This window comes from Elaeis guineensis, chromosome 11, assembly GCF_000442705.2.
Source record: "Elaeis guineensis isolate ETL-2024a chromosome 11, EG11, whole genome shotgun sequence".
NCBI lineage: Eukaryota > Viridiplantae > Streptophyta > Magnoliopsida > Arecales > Arecaceae > Elaeis > Elaeis guineensis.
The window spans coordinates 18,424,865-18,443,627 of record NC_026003.2 but is presented as its reverse complement, the minus strand read 5'-3'; the positions used below and the strand labels follow the sequence as shown (position 1 = coordinate 18,443,627).

Genomic DNA, 18,763 nt, shown 5'->3' with positions numbered 1-18,763 from the left:
ATGTAAGTGAAATTGAGCTAAAATTCTGTCTCAAACTTTATTAGGTATTGCTAAACAGGTACTATTATGGCTCGATATGGGTCGGATACCCAAAAAAAATCTGTCTGACTCCCATCCCTAAGCCCATTATAGCATTAGATATGGGATTGACCCATCGCATTTTCGGGCCCATGCGTTGTATTTTAACATGATTTTATTTGGATTTTTTAAATGGATTTTAAGAGTTTGTCCAAACGTGTAAAATATATGGATTTATTGTATGCAAGTGAAAAACATTGGAAGATTAAAAAAAATAAAATTGGCTAATTAATTAGATGACACTAATTCATCAAAAAAAGAAATTTTTGGATTTTTTAAGATTAGCTTTAAAATCCTACATTAAAACATATAGAAATATTTAAATTTATTATATGTGATTTGAAAAATTTCAAAGGTCAACATAAATAAAGTTGATAGTTTCAATTCTACGAACTTACAATATGTATATATGTATTGATTTAAAAAATTGATAATTATAAAAATAAATTAAAATTTATGGACTATATTTGCTAATTAATTTTAAGATTTAATCATTAATAATAAATTATTTATTCACAGGCTTAGGTCTGCTCGAAACATGTTAAGCCAGATCAGTTTAGTGTTATCCTACAAATTAGGCTCAAAAAATCAATGGCTAAGGTTGGACTAAAATATGGAGTTCATTCATTTTTTCGAATGGGGTTTGGATATATTGTTGATTCAACTAAAGGTTAGTTTAGGATTGGATTAATAATATTTAAGGTGCAGATAATATTTCATTATGTCCAATAATTCAATACACCAAAAATTCTAAAATATTTAATTACTTTTTAAAAGATGAAATTCACATGCAAGTCAAGTTTAAAATTAATTAATACCTCCTATGGTTGGCGATATAAAGCATGTTATAATTGCCGAACTACGATTTATGGTGATATTTTTTTGTACAATCAATGCTGTAAAAATGATCGGCCCCCTGTACCATGATAAAGTTGCAATACATTTTTTAGCACTATATTTTATTTATTAAAAATAAATACATAATTTTTATTGAAAAATAACTCTAATGTATCCACTGTCTCAAGGTATAAATTAAACAAAACTATTGAAGATGAAACTAGATAGCAATCTTTATAATTTTTAAAAAATTAACCCCGCAACTATTTGATGTCCCAACACTTAATCTTGCAATAGATAAAAAATATGACATATTTAATCTACCAAGTATTATCAAAAACATCCTCAACCACGCTTACATGTTTTAGATTATGTTTGGTTCATAAAGTTTTAATGATAACACGTATAATTTCAAAGCCACCAACATATTTTCAGAAAGTGAATCTTGACTTGATAATTTATCAAAAAGTTCTAGCTCCAAACCTTCTTAATCTCAGATTCAACAAGAATCTGATATTTTAACTCCTTGAAAATAGATCCATATTGAATTTTTTCAAGAAAAACCTCCTAAAAACTCGCTGAGCACAACCCAATAACATAAGTTAATTATTAGTCTCTCCCTCTTTTCTTTTTTATTCTGCCAGAAGTAATTTAATTTGAAATATTATGACTTGTTTCTTCAATCATTTTGATTCATATTTTATTATAAAACCTTCTTAATTCAGTAAGACTCTAATAAAATTTTTTGGCATTCATATTTCCAATTTAAATGATGAGCTTATGGAAAATGAAGATTAGAATGTGTTGAGACATGGTTATTTTAATTGTTTTATGTTGCTTTATTTACTTTACCTATCTTACCCTTGATTAGTTGCTTTGTGCTAGTATTGTAACAAGGATAACTTAAGAAGTTGTCTTTTGTATGCTTATTATATAAAGCCCTTGGTCTGATAGCTGAATCAAGACGGTCAATTACTTTCAACATGACATCAGAGCGAGTTCATCAAACCCTAGATACCTCCCTCTCTCCCTAGCCTAGCTACCGCCACCCCCCTTCTCTCCCTCTCTTTCAAACCCTAACTTCTCCTCAACGCTCCTCTCCCAAGCTATTGCCGCTGCCCACCTGCTGCTGCTGCTGCCGCTGCTATCTGCTGCAGCCGCTGTTGCCATTGCTGCTGTTACCTAAACAAGAGAACAAGAACACGAACAAGAGATCAATTCCCTATTGCTGCACCTAATCTTTTCTCTCCTATCTTCCTTACTGCTGTCCTCTTCAAGCACACAAGGTGTTATAATCTGGAGTTAGAGTTCTCCCATCTTCCTTACTGCTGTCTTTATCAAACCAATATCACAAACCCTAGATGCTGCATCCTTTTTCCTAGATAAGATAACTTCTTTAATCATCAACAACTCTCCACTCGCTTGCTTTTGATCAAGCATCTCAAGCTATTTTCTTTTTGAATCTAAGTGGAGCTCTTTGACTTCTAGTGTATTTGCTGTTGGTTTATTGATCTCTGTCGTGAATACCATGGCTGACGACAAACCTACTTCACCTATTGTTCCGCTATCTACCCAACAACATGAGATATCTCAAATTACAACCATCAAGCTTGCTAGAATGTCGAATTTTTTACTATGATCTAAGGCTGTGGAGAAATTTCTAAGTGATAAAAACAGACTCAACTATATCTATGATGATCCTTTAGACATTACTCATCCAACTTAAAAAAAATGGAGGAAAGAGAATGATCAGATAATTATTTAGCTTTGGAATAGCATGGAACGGAATATTGCTGCCTCCTTTATGTTCCATGACACTGCTAAATCTTTGTGGCAAGATCTGAAAATAACTTTTGCTCAAAAAAAGAATCAAAACAAAAATTTTGATCGATATAAAAAAGCATTCAGCAACTTGCAGAGAGAGACCCTTAACTGATTATTTCAACAGCGTCAAAAGCATTACTGATGAATTAAATCTTTATCAACCTCTGACCAGCAACTTGGAAGAGTTAAAACGACTGCAATCTGAATTGTATATCCATTTTCTTGCATGGACTAAATTCAGAATTACACTCTATCAGAGATCAGATCGTGACCGAATCTTTTATTCCCTCTATAAATGAAGCCTTTGCTAGATTACAGCGAGTAGCTAAGGATCAAAGAAAATTATCCTCTATTCTACCCTTCACGAGAAAATTTTGCACTTGCTAGATCAACTTCCTTATATGGCAGAGATGGAAGAAGCAGAGGCAGAGGCAGAGGCCGAGGCGGGTCTAATGGAACAACCCGTGTCTGCTCTCATTATCATCAAAATAATCATACGGTTGACAGCTATTGAAAATTACATGGAAAACCCTCTTAGGCAAATCCTGTTGCTGAGGGGAACTTCACTGGCTCTTCTGGTAGCTACACAGCTACAGTTAATAACTCTACAAAGCCATCTCCCACCTATGTCACCAAAGAGGAAGTACACAAGATTGTTCAAGGACTTCAAACTCAAATGTCCATCTCTCAGAATTCTTCAGCGACAATTGCCCACTCAGATACAGCTAGCCTATATGCCACACCATCTTCATCAAATTGGATCATTGTCACTGGAGCCTCTTCACATATGACAAGTAGAAAAAACCTATTTTCTTCTTTTCAACCTAGTCTTACTCATCAATCTGTGTATCTTGCCGATGGATCTACCTCTGTTGTAACTGGATGTGGTGACATCTCTTGCCATCATCTTTATCCTTACCTTCTGTTCTTTTTGTTCCTAAATTTCCTATTAGCTTATTCTCTGTAAGCCAACTAACTAAATCTCTAGGACGCAGAGTGATGTTTTTCCCTGATTCTTGTGTCTTCCAGGATCTCAGAATGAAGAGGATGATTGGTGGCGGCGGTGAGAAGCACTCTACTACTTTGATGACTTCAGGAGCTCTCCGCCTCAATCTACCGCTGCCGCATCTAGTTTTGTTCATGATATTTTTGCTCTTCAATGGCATGCTCGCCTAGACACCCTTCACTCCGTATTCTTCGTCAGATGATCCTCTCTCTGTCTAATGAGTCCATAGTTGAGTGTAAAGCCTGTCAACTAAGCAAACACATATGTCAGTCTTATCCTAGTAGAGTCCAGTCTAGGAGTTCTGCATTATTTGATATTGTCCATTCTGATGTCTGGGGTCCATTACAGATTACCTCTATAAATGATTTTCATTATTTTGTATCCTTCATCAATGATTACTCTCGGATGACGTGGCTTTACCTTCTGAAAAGTCGATTTGAGGTACTCGATGTATTCACGTCCTTTTACAATGAAATGAAAACTCAATTTAGTGTGCCTATCAAGATCCTTCAAACTGACAATGCATTAGAGTATGTTCAAACACAATTGGCTGACTCCTATATTAGTCATGGGATTATCCATCAAACCTTGTGCTCTTATACACCACAATAAAATGGGATAGCTAAACATAAAAACCGTCATCTTTTAAAAGTTGCACAAATACTCTTACTTCATGTCTGTTCCAAAAATGTTCTGAAGTAATGCTTTCCTTACTGCATATTTTTTAATCAATCATGCTCCTCGAGTTTTGAATGGTAAATCTCCATTCAAGCTTGTGTTTCCCAGTGAGAATATGTTTTTTATTCCACCTAAAATTTTTGGCTATTGTTGCTTTGTGCATATTCATCATCTTCCAAACAAATTATCCCCTTGAGCTGTTAAGTGCATCTTTATTGGATATTCTCGAACTCAAAAGGAATATAAATGCTATGATCCAATTAATAGAAGAACCTTTGTAAGTTCATATGTCACTTTTTTTGAAACCACACCTTTTTATTCGTTTAAGGAAGAATCATTAAGCCAGTCTGTCATTTCAGGTCCTACTCCTTTACCTGTTGTCTCTACAAACGATGATGAGCCATCTTTGAAGTCTGCAAATGCATCATGTCAAATTAAAAAACCTTTGCAGGTTTATTCCAAGCATAAGAAAATTGATTGTGGTGGATCTTCTGGACCTGAGTTACCTACTCCTACCTCCACCAATCCCTCTACCAGTCCCACAGATCCAGCTCAATCTGATTGGTAAACGAGGCACCTCCTCTTATCCTATATCCCATTTCACTTCTATATTACATCTGCCCAACAGTATTAGTTCCTTTATATCATCTCTATCCTCTATTTCTGTACCCAAGACCTTTGCAAAGGCCATTGCTATACCAGGATGGAAGGCTACGATGGACAATGAGATGAAGGCTTTGCTGTCCAGAAATACCTGGACCCTTGTTACTTTGCTTCCATGAAAGAAAACTGGGAAATGTCGCTAGGTGTATAAAGTCAAGTACCTACCTGATGGATCAGTTGAGAGACTCAAGGCAAGACTTGTAGCCAAAGAGTTCACACAGATATATAGGATGGATTACTTTGAAACCTTCTCACTTGTGGCTCGGCTGAACTCTATGAGAGTAATTCTCTCTCTTGCTATAAATCTGGATTGGCCCCTTCATCAACTAGATGTTAAAAATGCCTTTCGCTACGATGAACTAGAAGAAGTGTATATGGACCAACCTCCAAGTTATGTGGTTCAGAGGAAGGACAGGAAAGTCTGTAGACTGCAACGAGCTATCTATGGTCCTAACAGTCACCAAGGAACTGGTTTGATAAATTCCGCAGGACCATTGGTCAATATGATTTTATCCAATGCTATTTTGATAATTCTGTATTTGTATGTCATCAAAATAATAGTGTAGTTATACTTGTGGTTTATATTGATGATATTATTGTGACAGAGAATAACTTGCAGATGATTACTCAAACTGAATGGTAGCTTAAGGATGCATTTCAGATAAAAGACCTTGAATCACTGCACTACTTTCTTGGTATTGAAGTTGTCTGCACCAAGAACAAACTAAATCTAGTCTTAAACTGACAACTGAAGAGGGTGACTTGTTTGGAGACTGCACACGCTATAGACGACTGATTGGCAAATTGATCTATCTTACCGTGACTCGGCCTGATATCTCATTCACTATTAGTGTCCTGAGCCAGTTTATGGATGCATCCAAGTTTGTCATAGGGAAGCTGTATGTCGGGTGTTAAGATATCTAAAGAGTTGCCCTGGGAAAGGGCTTATAAAAAAAATGATCAATATCAACTCACTGCCTTTACTGATGCTGATTGGACTAGCTCGTGTGAAGATAGACGTTCCACTACAGGTTATTGCACCTTCTTAGGTGGCAATCTAGTTACTTAGAAAAGCAAAAAGCAAAGTACTATTGCTCATTCCAGCTCAGAAGCCGAATACCGTGCTAATGGCTCATACAATTGGAGAACTCATATGGTTAAAAAAATCTCTTGCTTGAACTTGGTTTCTCTCATTCTACACCTATGGAAATCTTCTATGACAATCAATTAGCCATCTACATTGCCGTAAATCCAATTTTTCATGAACAGACTAAACATGTCAAAGTGGACTGCCATGTTGTTCATGATGTTCTCAAGAAGTTGGTGACTACACCATTTGTTCGCTCAGTTGATCAAACTGCAGATATATTCACTAAGGCACGATTCAAACAACCCTTTCAGAGTTGTTGCTTCAAGCTAGGTCTACAAGATCTATATACTCCAGCTTCAGGGGGAGTGTTAAAACTTAGTTATTTTATGTTGCTTTATTTACTTTACCTATCTTATCCTTGGTTAGTTGCTTTGTACTAGTATTGTAACAAGGGTAACTTAGAAATAAGTCTTTTATGTGTTTATTATATAAAACCCCTTGGTCTGATAGTTGAATCAAGGCAGCCAATTACTTTCAACAGCATGGATGTAAGTTTACTATTTAATGAAAACACTATATATTACATTGTACAAAAAATCTATATATTGATAAAACATGTTGATTTTTTTACTTGATTTCAGCTAAACCCTACCACCGCACAGCGTGGGTTACATACTAGTAATCCACTAATGGCTAGCTCAGTTTCATATCCATGACTCCCATGTTCCGGCGTTAGTTGTGTTTTAAAATGCAGTACATGAGGCTATAGATACAGATAAAGTCTCTTGGCTACACCACATTGCCCCCATGTGGTTTCTACATATGATCACACCACATATGGGCTAGAAAGGTATTCCACTTAATATCATGTGGCCATATATGAGGTGGCTCAATTACTATTGTGCAGCTGCATATATGGCCCATTAGCATTATGAGGCCAAATATGCAGCCGATACCTGTATATGCATGTGCAGATGGAGCATTGCTCAAACCGATGGTTAGATTGGATATGTATTTCAATGATGCTATATCTATTGCTATTAGTACTAAATAACACTAAATAAGTACTTTTGTTAGTTGTCAGTCTTATTAGTATTATATTATTCATTCAAAAAACTACTAATATTTTTTTTGTGGTTGATGTATTTTATTTATCTTTTTATAGTCAAAATACTAAACACATATGCACCTGCATATGCAGCCCACATACTACAACCGCCTTTTAGAACACTGAATAGTAGCATAAAAAACAAACATAATGCTGTGTCTTAAGACCTTAACTAATGTATATATAATTTCCTCCAACACCCAGAAAGAATTGACCTACAAATAGATGACTAATGAAAATGACCTTGATAGGTGCCTAGATGCAGTGGTGGAGGGTTTCATTTTTTCTGAAATTTTCATCCATGTCTTCTATCTGCTTATGGCATGTATCTTGATAGAATACTGGATGTGAGGGATGTAAAATGTGTGCCTAGACTCTTATCCATGATTTTGAAAACCGATCCGAACCGCCTGATTTGCGTCGTACCGATGCCGAACCGGTTCGGTTCAGGCTTGATTTTTTACCACCGAAAATTAAAAAAATAATTACAAACTACCCAGTCCGGGCCTGAATCGGATGGTTTGAGCTTGAACCAGGTGGTATGCAGCTGTTTCGAGCTGAACCAGCTCGAACCACCTGGTTCGGCTTATGTTGGACTATTTTTATGTCCGAGAGACAAAGAAGTCTTTCGAGACTTCTTCTCTATGATTTTCAATGTCTCTCTTTCTCACTTCCTAGCACTAAGAGCCACAGAAAAACTCTGAAAAAATGTGAATTAAAGGTATGTTTCTCCTTTCTAGCTCTCTTTCCTCTCTTCCCCTCTTCTTTTTTTATGAGAATTCATGAAAAATGAAAAAATAAGGAGAAACCATGTCAAATTTTTTTTTTGGCATGATTTTAATATATGCTATAGATCAATGGATGATCTATTTTGTTAAGTATATAATTTTTTAAATTAAAAAATATATTTCTAGAATAAAAAATTTTAAAAAATAAATTTTAAAAAATAACTGTAAAATCGGATTATTGTTTAGGGACTTGTAACTTTCAACAGAAATTTGATACCCATTTATCAAAGTTTTGATGCATCTTGCGCATAATGGCCTAGGCCTAAATTTGAAAAAAAATAGCATTTCATACATGTCCATTATCTAAAAAAATTATATGTAGCATCCATGGTAGGATTCTACATGCATCAAAGATCAAATTATTTTTTTCATAATTTTTTTAAATTTTTAATATATTTTATTTTAAAAAATAATAATAAATAATTAAATGTGCACAAAGGATTATAATGCTATTTGGCTAGAGGAATGGACTAATGCTCCTCCTGACTATGTAAATGATCCTACTATTTATGGACATCGACGGTCGATCAGATTCTGATGATCGGTATGTAGAGTATTTTTAAATTTTTTAATTAATTTAAGCATTTTAAAATCCAATGATATCTAGTCCATATATGATTATTTAGAATGCTAAATAACATAATATCACACTTAGATTCATGTTGCATGTGATTAAAGGTGTATCGGAGAGATACGAACATTAATTAATATCACTAAATAACAATTTGGGCTTCAAAATATTTAATAATCCATAAAAATTTGATTGGACACCCCTCCAAAAAAAATAAAAAAAGCTCAAAAAAAAAATTTGGCGTGTTGGTTTGGCCGGCATGCCTACTGTACCATATGTCGGTACGGTACCGAACCGGCCGATGACCGGTATGGCCACCGGTACTGGATTTCATAACCTTGCTCTTATCCAGCTGAATCCCAATCATTTAATAATTTAGATGTCTGGTAATAGAGCTAATTATAGAGCTAGATTCTGAGATAGTGTGCGTGAACATGGCAAAGAAATGTTTTAGCATTGCTTAAAAGGATATCTTTCAAAAATTTATTGGACTTTTTGCTACTAGTGTCACTGATTCAAAATGTTATGGTTACACTGACAAGGTGGAACAGAGCTAGCAACATCTTAAGAAATATGCAGTTTAACAACCATAAGCTTTGGTTGATCGTATTCCCATTGGAAATTGATTCACTTTTCAACTACTGTCAGGCACAAGCAGTATTGCAAGTGTTTATGGAATGGAATATGTTGGACGTAAGTCAAGATTCCCATCCATATATGTAATGTATGATGAAACTGCAGATTAATATATCAAATTAAACACAAAAGGATGGGTTTACAAATTAATAACATAATCTGAATTTCTGTTACAACTAGGGAAAAGAATAAGTTGCACTGTTTGATGGTCACTGATTTGGCATGAGAAACCTTTTTATCCGCATGGAAAATGAAGAGCAGATATTGATTGCTTGATCATGGAAAGACCAGCCGATTACTGTCAAATCGTAGGAAATGAGTTTGCCCACAAATTTAACATTCCAATTTTTACCAGCCGATTATTGTTATTTTTCAGATCATCCTTTACAGCTACCTTTCAGGTGGAACAATGGCATGACCGTTTCGTTAATCAGGTCGGTTTTCTATGAGTTACACAAGTCACTTAGTATCAGATATAGGAAACCTACTCAGATAAGACTATTATTGCCTAAAAGCATTACCCCGGGATGGATCAAGGAAACATTATATCATCTAATTGGATTTTAGAACTTAAGCAACTTTACATATGAAGATATACCTATAAGTTGACATTTAATCAAGAATGCAAAAATACATTAGTTAAAATTAAGTGGAACGAGTGGATACACACATGCTCACCGAAATTGTAAGTTCTACAAACTTCTGGACGAATAAATTGACGCTCTCCGTGTATCTCCTTAAGCCTAATCCAGTCATCCCAATAAGTGTGATATGTCAAAGAAAAAAATCTTAAAACTAGATGAAGAAAGATGAACAAAAATATATCAAAATTTAAACCAATAATCATTAAGTAGAAAAGGATATGCTTTAGGCCACTTCGGTGATAACTCATCCCATATAGACTTTGATAGCATCCACCCAAGCCCAGGAAAGAAATCAGAGCGATAAAGAGTTTCTGTATAATGCATCAAAAAAACATTTAGTATGCAACACATTATATGATTATTCAATCTCAGAAAAGCATGAACTGAAATAGATTTTAGAATGACATAGAAAAACTAGAAATATGAAGTTAGCATGTTGATCGTACTAGGATCATGCACAAATTGCACTTGTCCATTGTCATTCCAAGAAGAAACAGCCATGATTGTCCTACAGTATAGCACATTGGGTAAGTAATGGTGCAACAAGATTGATAAGAACAAAGATTCCTGCAAAATGTAGTGAGGTATGCAAATCTAGGACATACTTGTCACTGTCGAGTATAGAAGCTGTGGCCTCAAAATAATTAAAAAAATCCGGGGCAATCTCCATGTCATCTGTCTACCAATTGCAACATTTGCTTCACCCAATGTCCATAAATTAATAAGAAAGTGAGTGGAAATAGATCTACAAAGACCTTCCAAGAAAAAGCACCTTCTAATATGATTACTCGATTGAAATTATGCTTGATAAATAATTCATCCAAGGCCCACTTGTAGTGTCCTAGATAGGGAGAAAAAATCTTAGTGTAGAAAACAAAGAAGTGGAAAAAAAATAAAGGGAAAAAGAGAGAAGGAAATGACACCCACTTGCGATCTTGTAGTATGCAATTAATTCTCCAGGCCTTTCCGTATGCACAGGTGTAAAATCCAAGTGCTACATTGAAAATTATTCAGTCAATAAAGTAAATCACAAATGGCCGATGCCCGATGGTGGTTCAGTTGCATAAATATGCATTTCTTAAAAAGGATAATATAAATAATAATAAGAAAACCAAATAAGTCCTGCTACCAATTTCTCATTAAGGTAATTGTCCTGAAAACTGACCAAATTGGAAGAGTCATGTATATAAAGACTGTCCATTAGCATTATCCTAGCTTATGAACCAAAAACTATTTCAAGTTACTTTTAACGTAATTAAACTAAAAGCGTGCAATTTCCTATTCCAAGTAATTTGTAATTACTATCCTCATAATAATATGCATGATGACTTAAATTATTAAACAAAATTATTCAAATGATAGGAGATTGCTACATTTATTATCTTTTTCCAATAGTAAACTGCAAAAAATTACATACATATCTGTGCATCCTTAATTCATTAAATCTTCAAGGAAGAATAATACTGTGTATAAAGACTGACACAATACATCAAATGCCGGTTTTTAAAAGGTTTTAATAATTCATGAATCAATGATGGAAGATTGCTCACACAAATTGGAGATCCACACTGCTGATCATGAACTTCATCAATAAAAATAACTAGAAGCCAAAAAATCATCTAATATGGAGGTCCTTAACATATGCATAATGTAGGAGCAAAAGTAGATGTTTTTATGGGAATGATAGGAGTTAAACATTCAAACATATCATATGTGCTTCAATATGCATAATTCATGACAACTTGTATTGAATTATCAATTTATATGCTCCATCATATGCATTGTATGGTAAGAAAAGGTAGGAGACTGTCAGAAAATATGATTTCAAGTTCTAGCATTGTAGATCATAATCTAATCCAGGAGGATCACCAGACTCGGTGTAGACCACTTTAGTCGCTATGAGTGGAACTGGACAAGGTCCAAAAGGGAGATCTACTATATTGGATAGCCAAATCATGCATCAAAATGTCAAAGACCATAACTTGGCCATCCGACACTTGAAACGGGCAATACAACCCAAATTCCGTCATTTTGGGTCATGAAAAAGGCCAATCAAACATAAAATTTCCTTTTCAGAAAAGATTCTAACTAGGCATATTTCCCAATCCAGGAAGAATTAGGCGGAGCAATTGCAGGCAAAGTCGATGGACAAGTCAATATGAATCTCCTATAGAATTTTAACTTTCTCGAGTTTATTATCACTAGTCATGTCTATTTTAGAAAAACTGGTTTGAACTAAAAGAGGAATCCAAATTGTACAAGAGCGAACCTCACTAGTATAAATAAAGACTATATATTTTAATTTGTTACTCGTCAATGAAAGAAAAGGGCACCTTCAAATTTTCTACTTTTTCCTAAATCCTTTTGAGAGATTTGAGTTAAGTGAGGGAAAGTCTTCATTCTCTCCGATTGGATCAAGTTAGACATTCGAACTCAAAACTAATTGTGAAAATTCTTCCTTCTCTCCAATCGGATCAAGTTGATATCATATATTCAGTCCTGTACATCTTGGGGCTTTGTTTATAGTCCAGACATGAGAGTGGTACAAGCAGACAAAAGAAGGGCCAGCGATGCTTGAAGTACATTAGAGGACGATGGTGAGCATAGCTACTAGTTCTATCTTGATGGATGATAAGATAAAGGAATGTCTAACATAACTAAAAAAATTGTCCAACTCACCAAGATCGTACTTAATTGGCAACATGTTCAACAAAAACATTAGTAACTCCTATAGCAAAGTTGTCTCCCACGTCTAGAGACGAGAATCTACCATCCAGGAAGGAGGATGAGGAACCTATAAGTACTAAAAGTCCCCTCTACAGCCTTTCAAAATTGAAGCTTACATTGACATCCCTATATATGATAAGACTGTTGATGCAAAGAGGCTGGATAAGTGGTTAGACTAGTTAGGGATTTACTTCACCATCCATTGATATACAAGTGTCCAAAAGGTAGCTTTTGCCTACCTCAAGCTTTCCAGTCATGCCCTTATCCAATACAATTCATATATATAAGGAACAATGACATCTATAATCTAACATGAAGCAAATTCAAAAGTCTAATAAAAAAACAATGCCATCCAATTGGTCATAAGGAAGTTCGGTGGATCAAGTAGCAGTACCTATAGCAGAAGTATAATCAGTCCATCCAAGACAATACCACCGAGTTCGACAAGCAAGCTATCTCACTCAAGACTCCATTAATGATAATGTAGTCTCCATGAAATACATTGGAGCTCTCCATGAGAGAATCGGGAAGGAGTTGAAGCTTTCAAAGTTGAAGATATCAGCGAAGCTAGCATAAAGGCCATGGGGATTGAGGGGGACTAACTTAGGTAAGGTACGAAGGATGTTAAGTTCCAAAAAAGTGGCAGAAAACCCGACCAGGAAGAGGAGCAGTGTAATAAACAGGTCAACACATCTTCAAAAAACTAGTGCAACCATTGTAGGATCAATGGGCATACTAAGGAGAAATGTTGGAAGCTCCACCTTAAGTTGCAACCGAATAGAAGGAAGTTGAAGGATGAGAGTCCTTAGAAGAATGGAAAGGCAGTCCTCAATGTGATAGAGAAAAAGAAGCTGCCCGAGCTTGAGCAAGCAGAACAAAAATTAAGTTGATTGTGATAAAACCCAAGGCAGCAACTGAGGTAGACCCAAAAACAATAGAGGAACTCCTTGCTTAAAGATCCAGGTGAAGCAGATTATCATTAGTGCTATTGTAGATACTGAAAGTCAGAAGATCCTCATCTCTGAAAGTTTAGTTTAGAAGTTAGTATTGCAAACCAAGCCTCATCCATATCTCTATCCTCTCGATTGGATTTAGGACATTGAGTTGAATACCAAGCAATGCACCTTTAAACTTGCAATAACTAAGGATAAGTTGACAAAAGGACTTACAAAGTAGTTCCTTTCGATGTCAGATCATTGTTGGGAGCCCATACCTTTAGGATCGAGATGTTATCTGCTATAGGCAATGGAGGAAATATCAGCTCCTAAATGATAGGAAGGAGTTTATGATCAATACCTCCAAAATAAAAGAAAATATAGACCTTGCAAACAATTGCCTAGGCGAAGCGACTTGTTAACATCCACAATTAGTGATAATGATATGAGAAACCAATAGCATCCTTGAGAGGCGAAACTTTTGCCCCTTAGTTACCAAATCAACTGACCAAGTTTGAGATCGAGTGAGAGTGCCATCATAGACATCAATGAGGAAGGATAGCAAGAAGCGACCCTATTACGGAGTATAGATGCAGTAGGGCAAGTAGTTCGCTGAGAACTAGGAGCAAATAAGACCAAAGGTCAAGAAAGGTCACTAGACTATGTCATTGAAAGGAATGTCACAAGAACAATGCAAGGAAAAAAATTGAGACTTTTCGGATCAGTCAAAAGAGTCAACTGCAAGCAAACCTAAATGGATCAGCAACAAGGTGGGGAAGTAGGCATTTCCCATCTTTAATTTTAATTAGAAAGAGATAAATCCTTTGAATAGGAGGAGCACTGATCCAAGAGAATCATTAAATTTGATGTGGATCACTTTAGCCACTAGGGGTACAATTGAACAAGATCTAGGAACAAGACCCCCATACCAAGAAGTCAAATCATGCACCAAACTTGTGAATGCCATAACTTAATCGTATGACATCCAATTAAGATGATCTTTTTTTAAATTCAAGTAACTTTTCAAGCTCTATGACATGATGCCTCCCTCATATGGTGTATCAAGTGATCAAGCCCAAATTCCGTCATGTGGCATCTGAAATAGATATGATTAAACCAAAAATTTTCTTTTCAACAAAGACTTTAATCGAGCATATCTCTCAATCTAGGAAGACTTGGTCGAAGCAACTGAACATAAAGTCACTATAGAAATCGAAATCTACCTCCTATAGGATTTTAGCTTTTGTGTGTTTATTTCTACTAGTCATGTCTATTTTGAAAAACTGAGATCTATTTGAGCTAGAAGAAGAATCCGACCCAGATTTTGTAAGGGCAGATCTCACTGATATAAAGAGAGGCTATCTGTGCTCAACAGACCCTAGTTGGTTTGTCTACCTCTCAGGCCACTTTCCTTATCTTTTCCCCTGCAACACCCCACTCCAAGCTACTCCTACTGCGCAAGATGCATTGCCCTTTCCTCTTTTGTGGATGCATCTCCACCTCACAATGACCTGATGAAAGAAAAGAGGACTTAGAACCTACTTTCACCAAATTTTCTACTTCCTCTTAAATCCTCTTAAGAGATTCGAGTTGAGGGGGTCGAGGAAATTCTTTCTTCTCCCCAATTGGATCATAATCAATAGTTTGGATCTCCATTTGGATGGCCCTTCATTTATTTTTGATTTTGACCCACTTAATCTTTTATGAAAGGTCTAACTATAGCATGCTTTTTCCATGCAAATTTGCACCAAGTATTGACAAAATATGGTCCACATTCCATGAATGCTCTTCGCTAGTGCAATACAAGGTACCATGCTTGTCTTTGAAAATCCAACATACTAATGTCCGTTTAATCATCAAAGGAGTCACTAGCCTATGTGAGTTTAAGTGTATTTGGAGAATAGTCTAATCTATCTTGTTTCCATGGCATTATGTGGGTTGAAATTAGTTTGAAGGATGAAATTTCTAGAATCTTTTAGGAGGTATCAAGTGCCATCTAGCACTAGTGCTTTTGTTGATAGTAAGATCCTTCCTATTTTTGTACACTTAATTATGAAGGAAATTCCTCATTAAGTAGCAAACGTATAAGTAGTTGTTAAAGGTGACAATTGAACAAAGGAGAATTATTATGATGCCCATTTATAAGAAAATAAGGTAACATAAAAAAACTGGATCAAATATGGAAAGTGAAACTTATGAGCAATAAGTTGAAATTACAAGAGATGCTATGGAACAAAGACTAAGAACAACAATTTTATGCAACTATTAGGCTAGATATCAAATGCAAAGCCTATATTCTTGTTCAAGCAATTGAAGGAAAGTGAAGAACAATGTAACAGGTTGAGATCAACTTGGACCACCTAATAGAACAATAGGAGCAACATTTCAACATTCAAGTATCTGTCTGTGCCAGCTTGTCCTAGTTGACACATCACTTCTAGCTAGTACCAACATAGCCACAACATAGCATGTCTTGAGATGAATGTGACATTTACAACCAAGATCGAGAGATTGATTTAAGCATTAAGGCACAGATTGAAGCTGGAAAAGACCAAAAGATAACATTGATGAATCTTAGTGAGAAAGGTTTTAGAGGTACATAGCAATGACAAGCATACACATATGAGAACAATTGTCAAAGGAATTAAAAATTTGACACCACATAATTGGGGTACTGTTTGTTATGTTTTGTTATAGGGTCCTGTTAACAATGCCCTTGGTGCATTTGTTAAGAGCAGTGCCCTTATCTTAAATCGAATGTCAACATTGTATTTGGAAGTTACGATAAGTTTCATATGACAGCTTGTATTTCCCGCTATACATTACTTGCAATCTCATTTCCTAATATTAACAACTTCACATCAACCATTTATGCTTCACAAAAATGACTCTTAACCACTCACGAAGCCAAAATGGAACGAGTGCAATATACACCGGCTTGAAGGGATGGACCGGATGGTTAGTAATAGGATGGAGAACGTTCGAGAAATTTCAGAGAGAAAATAAGAAAGATAATTCATGATTAACATAGCATACTTAACTAATAGAATAGTTAATTAACCAATAAGAATATGACCTGTCATTAGTAATAAATGGGTAAAGTCACCTTAACAAATGCACATATTGCCCCAAAAATATGATATCCAATACAACAACTGCAAAGTGTAATGTATTTACCATAGCCACCACAATCGAAAAGTGTTGGCATATCAAACCTGCAAATATGTGATCTGTTTAAAGCTCAAAGCCACGTTTTTAACATCTGGATTTGTCCCATCCTGCAAAATCAGTAGTGTCACAACAAATGACCTCTCCAGCTATTTAACTTATGAATAAAGAAACAAATATTATGTCATACATGGTACCTGGGATACAAATAGTGGAAATTTGGATGCAACTGAAGTCTGATATCTAGAATAAAAATATTTTTTATTATATTGTGTCAAATAAAAAAATCATATGATCTACTTGTAAAAAGGAGGATTCATACACATTAAAAGAAAAGAAAAGAGAATTTGCACAGCATAACCCATACTTTAAAACAGATTGAACCGTCCTTTGTAAATAGTCTGGGCGATTACAAGCCATTATAACAACTGCTGCTACAGGTACCTGAGAAATTAAGCAAGACAATTTGTCATGCAATTCTCAAGATAACAAGCAACATGGGCATGATTCAAGTTATCAATTATACCTCTAAGTGGTTCAACAAGCTCTGAAGACCTTTTTCTGCATACAAAATGCATATAATATTATATAAATGAAAAGCATGTTTAAGGTTGTAATATTTAATTAATCATTATGTTTAGCAAACTTAAAAGATAAATGACTGCAATATGACATGATTTTACACCTTAACATCAAAATGACAACTTTGAAGTTTCTCTTTTGCCAGGCTGTTATCTTAACATGAACGATCATTCATGATGGATTAGCTTAGTAGTTTTGGCCCCCTCTCCATTCTTAGTATAAACTTAAGAATCATTTTTTTCTTTCACGTTGCCAAGATAGGCCCCACAGAAATGCTTAGGTTGGCTAGGACCCACACAGATCATGCAGGGTCCTAGGTAGATTAGCCAACATTAGGTTGGAAAGGAAGAGGAAATGGAATATGAATCAATAAATATATAAATTTTAAAATTTGCAATTAATGGCAAAAATTACAGTGGAATCTTTATGATAAATATATCTTGCATATAAGATTATGATGAGCACCAAATTAATTTTGCGACTTAAACAAAATGTACTTAAATATGTAGACAAAATACTCACATTCATGTTTTGTGAAAAAAAAAAGAATACTTACATGCATAGAGGAGCATGGTTTGCCGTACTGTCCTATACTGCCCAGTACAGGGCATATTGTACCAGTACGGTATCTCATACCATACCAACACTCAGTTCGTTATCTTGTATCATACCGAACCACATACCAATGCTATAATAGGATGGTACCGATACATGTGCGGTTCTACGACTGCGAACCTTGGCATAGACCTTTAGTAGAAAGATCAGCCACAATAATAGTGTGAGTTGATTTAAATCCAATTGATGCAAAACACATGAATCTTATCTATTCTACTATGTAATGCTAACTCCTCCCAAAACCATTCACAAAATGTGTCTGCTTGTCCATGTTTCCCCAAGAACAAGCAAGCCACATGCATTGCATGCGCAACAATATAATAAATTCCAAATCAACACTGATGGTCATCATCTTCAACATCGCAAAAGTAGCTAGGAACCAAAATCCTTTTGAATTATATACATATATATGCTGTTGATATTTTCAAGAACATATAACCATAACCATAATAATCAAGCCTAGTCTAAGCTATTTGGTTCAGCACTCTAAATCCTCACCAACCATTCCTACATTACCTCCAATGTATCGCAAGCTTTTCCAAGTTCTCATAACTTCCACACATCACCTTACATCTTGCTGGTTGCCCTCATCTTTCACAAACCTTAGACAAAATCTAGAGGACCTCTTCTTAGTGGAGCCTCTCTCTCCCTCACTCCATTTATCTCTCTCTTTTCCTCTCTCTCCTCCCTCCCCCATCCATCACTAGCTCTACTATGTCGATATGGGCTTGGTGCAGTACCATATCAAGCCATGACATTGGTCAACCAATACAAGTCCTGATACCAACAGCATACCTTGGGAATGAGTATGTA

General features: G+C 35.5%; 1 protein-coding gene across 4 annotated transcripts in view; it reads right to left on the bottom strand.

The window, feature by feature from the left end:
* The window catches only part of LOC105056496 (alpha-1,3-mannosyl-glycoprotein 2-beta-N-acetylglucosaminyltransferase), a 66,128-nt gene that overhangs the window by 7,724 nt on the left and 39,641 nt on the right, over nt 1-18,763 (bottom strand). For all 4 annotated transcript variants that reach the window (XM_073245381.1, XM_073245379.1, XM_073245382.1 and 1 more), the window contains 10 exons: nt 17,280-17,314; nt 17,121-17,197; nt 16,951-16,996; nt 16,801-16,863; nt 10,851-10,917; nt 10,696-10,764; nt 10,529-10,598; nt 10,370-10,431; nt 10,145-10,234; nt 9,950-10,044 (listed from right to left, as the gene is read on the bottom strand). In XM_073245381.1, coding sequence (XP_073101482.1) covers nt 9,950-10,044; nt 10,145-10,234; nt 10,370-10,431; nt 10,529-10,598; nt 10,696-10,764; nt 10,851-10,917; nt 16,801-16,863; nt 16,951-16,996; nt 17,121-17,197; nt 17,280-17,314 — 674 coding nt within the window. The remainder of the gene's footprint in view (nt 1-9,949; nt 10,045-10,144; nt 10,235-10,369; nt 10,432-10,528; nt 10,599-10,695; nt 10,765-10,850; nt 10,918-16,800; nt 16,864-16,950; nt 16,997-17,120; nt 17,198-17,279; nt 17,315-18,763) is intronic.